This window comes from Rhagoletis pomonella, unplaced genomic scaffold, assembly GCF_013731165.1.
Source record: "Rhagoletis pomonella isolate Grant_MI unplaced genomic scaffold, Rhpom_1.0 Rhpom_scaffold_00005, whole genome shotgun sequence".
Lineage (NCBI taxonomy): Eukaryota > Metazoa > Arthropoda > Insecta > Diptera > Tephritidae > Rhagoletis > Rhagoletis pomonella.
The window spans coordinates 44,757,407-44,764,891 of NW_023458559.1; the positions used below are offsets into that span (position 1 = coordinate 44,757,407).

General features: G+C 31.5%; 3 protein-coding genes across 6 annotated transcripts in view; 2 read left to right on the plus strand and 1 right to left on the minus strand.

The window, feature by feature from the left end:
• LOC118739037 overlaps positions 1-5,293 on the plus strand; it is a 23,868-nt gene extending 18,575 nt beyond the window's left edge. For both annotated transcript variants that reach the window (XM_036470131.1, XM_036470132.1), the window contains exon 6: positions 4,079-5,293. In XM_036470131.1, coding sequence (XP_036326024.1) covers positions 4,079-4,515 — 437 coding nt within the window. In that variant the 3' untranslated portion in view covers positions 4,516-5,293. The remainder of the gene's footprint in view (positions 1-4,078) is intronic.
• The window catches only part of LOC118739040 (nuclear hormone receptor FTZ-F1), a 628,268-nt gene that overhangs the window by 555,968 nt on the left and 64,815 nt on the right, over positions 1-7,485 (minus strand). The window lies entirely within an intron of this gene.
• The window catches only part of LOC118739039 (flocculation protein FLO11-like), a 96,850-nt gene that overhangs the window by 88,145 nt on the left and 1,220 nt on the right, over positions 1-7,485 (plus strand). The window lies entirely within an intron of this gene.

A 7,485-nucleotide genomic window follows, 5' to 3' on the forward strand; every position in this document is an offset into this window, starting at 1 on the left:
TAGGCAAGGCTCGTACCGAGTTTGGTATGGATTGGTGAAGCGGCTATACAGCATTTCATCATAAGTGGGCGGGGTGAAGCCCCATTTTCCAAAAATTTCATAACAATATTATTTTTTACCACAATTCTACTCCACATACTAATTTTCAACAATTTGCATCAAATATTTACTGAAATATCGCAGTTTTTGCATTTTTTCGAAAATACCGTTATATGGGAAGTGGGCGTGGTTACAGTCCGATTTCGCCCATTTTCAATACCAACATACCTACCTTGGATAAATGGATACCTACATACCAAATTTTTTGCTCGAGTTATCGTGTACACGGACGAACGGACATATAGACATGGCTTAATCGATTTCTCTATTCGTTCTGAGCATTTATATATACATAGGTCTAAATCTATCTCGATTCGTTTTGGCTGTTACAAACAACCGTTATGTGAACAAAGTTAATATACCCTTGTGCACTAGTGCGCTCGGTTATAAACATTTTAGATTTGAATATTTTTGAATTGTTGCAAATGCGTACAAAACAATAAAGCACAGTCAGATTGAGAGATAACTGAGTAATACCCGATACTCAACAAAATACCCGATTTTTAAAGTATCGATGTCGAAGTACTTGAGCATCCAAAGCACTTTCCGATCTGTACAGCACTCGGATGGGTATTGGACCAAACCAACTTTTTTTAAGAGATTGAGTCATAAGTAAAAAAAGTAAGCTCTCCGTTTTTCGAAGTTAGCTTCCGAAATCGAGATATGGGCCTCCGAAGTTCGAAATTGGACCTTTGGTAAAAAATTATTTTTAATTATTGCATGTGAGAAGAAAAAAGACGTAAAAAACACAGACGTGATCCAGATCTTCGAAAAATTAAAAACTTAATACGTCAGAAAATTTTGAACTGTTTTTTAAAAGATTAGTATCGTTGTAAAGGTGATTTAACCCCCTTTCTCGTGATATACATATTTATATACTCGTGAATAAAAATTTTAGAAAAAACACATTTAAAGGGAAATATACCTTTTTTTGTATAAAAAAAATATTTTAAACAAAAAAATTACTCACCGATTTTTAAAAAACTGGCATCGTTGTTAAGGCGATTAAACCCCCTTTCGTCTAATATGCATATTTGTATACTTCGTATATATAAATTCGAGAAAAAACAAATTTTTCATATAAAAAAAAATTTACAAAAAAATGACTTATTAGTAATACAATTAATACCGTATTTAAATAAAACAAATAATTTATAGTTGGGTGGTTCACAAGGTGTCGTACTTGTCGTATTGTTGTATGTTGTAAAGTTTTTAACGGCTAAATAAATGTTTAGAGGACTTGAAATCACCATCAACTATTTTTTAATTGTGTGAAATTTCATAATAAAACTTTTATGTTAGCTTGCGAATTCCTTAAATATAGTTTTAACCGTTTAAAGTTTATGACATACAACAGTACGACAGTATACAACACCTTGTGAACTCCCTAAGTGTTTTAAGCGTTAATTCGTTCTTGTTCACCCACAGCCCTGTTAAAAATAAAGCAAAGTAACAGAAGTCTAAGGCATATAAAAATATAAAAACACCATGATTTTTAATTTTTCACATAACAGGTTATATATGTATAAAAATTAAAGATAGTTTTCTGTTTTATTTAAATAAAGTATTCAATTGTAGTACTAATTAGTATTTTTTTTTAATATTTTTTATATTATTATGGTATTTTTTCCTTTTAAGTATTTTCCTCAAATTTTTTTATACGAAGTATACAAATATGCATATCAGAAGAAAGCGGGTTTAATTGCCTTTACAACGGTACTAGGGATGTCAATTTTCGGGGTTTTGTCGATCCCGAGATTTTCAGGATCTGAAAATACAATCCCGGGATCCCGGGATTGTCCCGAAATTCAGGCAGTTTTATTTTCGTAATTTTTCCTTTTGCCAAAAAGTGCACCACATCTGTGATCATCCTATTATAGTATTTTAAATCAGATTGATATAACAAAAAAAAGTACAATTTATTGTAATTCATTTACATATTTATTAAGGCGATAAATCTGCATTTTCAATCAACAAAAAACAAACATAAAATTTGACAAACATATATGTATGTATGTACATATCCTCATTAATTTATAACATAGTTTTTGTACTACAAGTACAAATGCATATACGGTCACTCACAGAAAAATTTTGCATAGATTTTTTTTGCAATATTCAGAATATTTTTCATGGTATTTTTTTTTGTTAATTTAAAAAAATATATAGATATGTGCAATTTTGAAGTTGCTAAAACAACCCGTTGACTTCGAAGGCCCATATCTCGATTTCGGAGGCTAACTTCGAAAAACGGAGAAATTACTCTTTTACCTATGACTCAATCTCTTAAAAAAAAAAATGGTTTGGTTCAATACCCAGAAAAAAAGATGATTTTGCCGTACAGTGTAGTTGAAACATGGTGGAAGTAAAAACATTAAAATTTAAAAAGTTACTTACGAAGAGAACTAAATAATTCTTTTGCTCTTTCAACAACTACATATGTACATATGTATGTCTGACTCAGAAAGTTTTACAGTACGAGCGCTGGACGGATGGAGAAAAAAACGTAGAAAAAATAGAAATTGTTTTTAATTAAGCGAATTCGAGCTATCACAAGTCGTAACAAATAATTGTTTAACCACTCAAAACATCGAATTGATGGGTCATTGGCCGTACAGTCCTGATTTGGCATCTAATAGCTTCTGTTTCCTCCTGTACTCCGCGATTAACGATTTTCATCGCCAGAACAAGCTTTTGACTCGTTCAAAACCCATGTTTTTGAGAATCATTGCTTATGTAAAAGTGTATATCAGGCGACCCCAGAAACTCCGAGTAACACATTTCAACTGCATCCAATCATTTTACAAATTTTTGTCCGAAATATTAGATTCCAAAAAGGTAACTTATCATCGTAAAGTAAAGATTTTTACCGAATTTCCAAGAATGTAACAGATTTTTTTACCCAAACCAATTTTGGAGAGATGATGAAAGAATTGTGAAAATATATCATAAAAATTCATAATTACATTCCTAATCACCTACCTCCAAAACCCCGAATAACGAGTTTCCAGTTATTTCAATCATTTTCAAAACTTTTGGCTTCACTTAAGAAGGCCTCCCCAAATTATCTTGTGGGGAATTACTCGTTTAAAGTAATATTAATAGTATGCTCGTGCAGTGCACTAGTACATAGTCGCGTTGGCTATTAAAAAAATTTTTGGTGCAGAATTATTTTTATTAGAAAATACATACAGTATCGGCCATATCTATAGCACGCCATTTCAAAGTGATATTGTGTGCTACTTATGCTTATTTATTTATTTTTAAGAATTTTCAATTAAAATACAGTTCTTTCTCCAACAAACCCCATATAAACCCAAGTTTAACAATTTGTAGAAAATTTCAAAAAATTGCCACAAATTTTCACCTAAGTTTCAAACTTTTTTCTCGGAAGTGTTAGAATTTTTTTGAGTACACAGTTTTTTAGCCCCTGTAATTTAAGTCTGATAACGTGCAAATTTCAAATGGCTACGAATTACCGTTTATTTTTTTACAATTTTTTTTGTCGCATTGGCTTCCATATAATGAATAAACTCAATTTATTTGTATATGGAAGAAAACCGCAACACCTTTGGCGAAAAAAATTCTAAAAAATCGACGGTAACCTTTAGTCACTTGAAACTTGCACATTATCAGGCTAAAATTGAAGGGGCTAAAAAACTGTGTACTCAAAAAAATTCTAACACTTCCGAGAAAAAAGTTTGAAATTTAGGTGAAAATTTGTTGTACTTTTTTGAAGTTTTCCACAAATTGTTAAACTTGGGTTTATATGGGGTTCGTTAGAGAAAGAACTGTATTTTAATTGAAAATTCTCAGAAATAAATAAATAAACATAAGTTGCACACAATATCACTTTGAAATGGCGTGCTATAGATATGACCGATACTGTATGTACATACATACATACGTACAGACGTTTTTCGAAATTTCTTTCTAATCTCCCGATTATTTTCTACTCTCTCTCCCTTACGTTCTTAAGCATCGAATGCAAATACAATTACAACAACAACTAATTTAACTGCCACACCCATTGTGATGTCGACGCAAAAATTGCAATTGAAGACGATAAAAACGCCACAGCAGCAGCAGCAGCAGCAACAACAACAACAACATACACGTATAATAAATCAAGTGACGGCGACAGCTGCATCCCAAACGCAAACGCCACATCAAGCGCAGCAGCAGCAACAACAGCAAACGGTTATTATAGGACAGCATGTAGCCACAGCGCAAGCGGCACAGCAGACACAACAACAACAACACATACAACTTGCAGGACGCACCGTAACAACAACGGGTAATGCCAATCTAAATCAACAACTTATTTCGGCAATAGCCAAGGCTGCTAAGCAACAACAACAACAACAACAACAAGCGGCAAATCGACGTAGATCGGCAACAGATGTAAATAAATGAATGTCGCTGAATATGTAATGTATATGATTTAGTAGACAAGTAGTAAGTGGAGCAGCAGTAGCAGCAGCAGCGGTTGGCTGAATTGAGTCAAAAGAGTATAAGTGAGAGAAACTATATAAGCAAAGCAGTATAAGAGAAAAGCAGATATTAATATAATAATAATAATAATAATAATAAAACAGAAAAATTTAAGCATAACCAATTATATTGCAAGAACAAACAAGATACGAAAGTTTAGGCTAAGGTATTATATTATACTTTACCCTAAATAATATGCGTGTAATCCTTACTTCCTACCTTCCCCTCACTAACACATAGCCCCCTCCCCTCCTACATGCATATACGTACATTCTATATGCATGCAAACAATATAATTATCGGCTGCCATACTTGCTAAAGCGCGCACGTCTCTCCCTTCGAACACATACAGACACACACTGTTAACGGCAATCAAAAAAGTATAAACCTTTCAGTTAACGAATTTCACAAAATTCTCTAGGTTGCTTATTAGTAATAAAGCCGGTGAATGCATTGGATTGTACATACAATAATTAAAGATTGATTGGTAAAGTATTTGAAATTGATTTTTTGCAAAAATAAACCTAAACAATTATGAACAATGGAACACATAGACAATTTTGATGAATTCTACACTACATAAGATCAACACTATTGGCGCGCGCGAAGGAACTTGGCATAATACATAATTTTAGTGATATATCTTAAACTAAAAGCGTCCAATTGAAAGCATGTTTATCGAAATTTTATTAAAAAAAAAGAAAACACTCAATTAATTCGTTTAAAAACTCTACCCTAGTCATTACAACCTACAAACATACATATATGTATGTATGTGTATATGTTTGTTATTTAAGTGGCTAAAGTCGTTGTTAGTAGTTATTTATTAAGCACCACATCAAAAACCTAAACAAATTTAACCAAAAACAAAAATAATATTCGCGCTTTTCTCTGAAAGTATGCGGCGTCACTCAACTCTCAAAATGCCTCCTCTTAAAAATAAACTCATTTTGGGCGCCTGGATTTTTTGCTGTATGTATGTACATACCACGTGTAATGTAGCAGTACGAAAAACTCGAATCGAAAGTAAAATTAAGCTAAAAACTAAAATGAAAGATTAAATAACAAAACAAAAAAAGCAAATTGTCGCGCAATCAGTGTAGTGCTGTGTTCTTTTTTCGTCGTCCATCGATGAAAAATGTACTATCTATGTATAAATTTCATAAATCCCCTACATACATATGCATGGGAATGCATAGGTATTGATTTGTATTAACTGCTGGAGTCAAAAAGTTATTTCTGTTGCATTTCTTTCTCTCAATTTCATTTTTTACGAATCGAGCACGATAGGTGCAAGCTCTACAAAATGTATCTGTATTCTACTTTGCTGCTCTAAATTTGTATGCTTTCCTTGTAGAAGAACAAGTTCGTGAAGGATCTAAGAAAGCAGAAAAACATTGCATGTGCATGCGAAAAGCGCCGAAAATAACGCAAAACGCACGACCGCAGCATACTCAATTTTACAATTGCTTAGCAAAAAAAAGATAAAGTGAATCAATCTACATTTTTTGTACATACCCGCAGGCAGTATATATGTAAATATGTATGTATGTATGTATGTATGTATATGCATTCAAGCATACGCCAACAAACATACTCAATTGAATAAGAATATATTTACATATATACATACATACATACATACATACATACATAGTACATATAATAAAGAAATGTTACTCTTTGACTATATTACATCAATCAATTTTTAGCGGAGTTATTATTTATAAAGTTTTTTTTTTCTTAGATTTCGCATTTGAGTACTAACGCTGTGCGAAAAGTGTCACATATACATACATATGCATACGAGTATATGTATGTATCCAGGCACATAGATATTGTACGCTTGTAAAAAAAGAACAGTTATTTCATATGTTACGTTAATTAAATAATAAATTATCTTTAATTATTTAATATTTGGCAATTAATATACAATTAAGCATAAATAATAAATACATTTAATTGAAAACAAAAAACATACAAATACAAATATCAAGCTAAACGAAAACAAAAAATACAAACAAATGCAGCAATAAATTATAAACAAAAACCCAAAATAATAAATAAATATAATTTAGAAAATACAAACAATTATGAAGACTCGCATTTTTCACTCTTTAAGTCGAAAACGTTTTCTTCCCTTCAAGTCGTTATAATTTTCTTTTTGTAGTTGGAAAACGTAACGGTTAATAATTGCATAATATAAATCAAAAAAAAAATCGTGTCTTATGTATATATATGTTTAATACTTTTTTAATTACATCAGAGCAATATTTTTTATTATTTGTAATGCTTGAATGTCTATGAGCCGTTTTCACGATCTCTGGTTAACTCTAATCCCCAGTTAAACATCGTTACCGACACAATGTTATATGCAGGGGGTCTATAATGTCGGTAAAGATGTTTAACTAGGCGTTAGAGTTAACCAGAGATCGTGAAAACGGCCCTAAAAGACTTGCAGTGGTTATCAATACATATGGAACGAAAACCAATATTTAACAAAGGCTGGCCTAGGAAAGTTTTTAAGGTAAAAACTGCGTTTCTCTTGGTTAAGTTTAATATCTCAGTGCTGAAAGCTTATGTAAATGAGACAATGCTTAGATTTTTCAACAAAAATATAGTTTCCATCAAAAAAGTTGAGATAGCAAATAATTCAATGGTCATAACTAGAAGAAAATAAGCTAGAAAAAAGCAATTTTAAGCGCTTAGATAAGCAGTAAAACATTAGTAAATATGCTCGAAAAACAACAACAAACATTTAAGTTCAGTTTAATGTTTTGTTTTTTATTCAGTTTATTTCAGTATTGAAAAGTTACAATGGACAATCAACCAATGTTGCTTGATATTCTCAAATAGCAAAGATCTGCTCTGGTCGTTATAATTTTTTTTTTT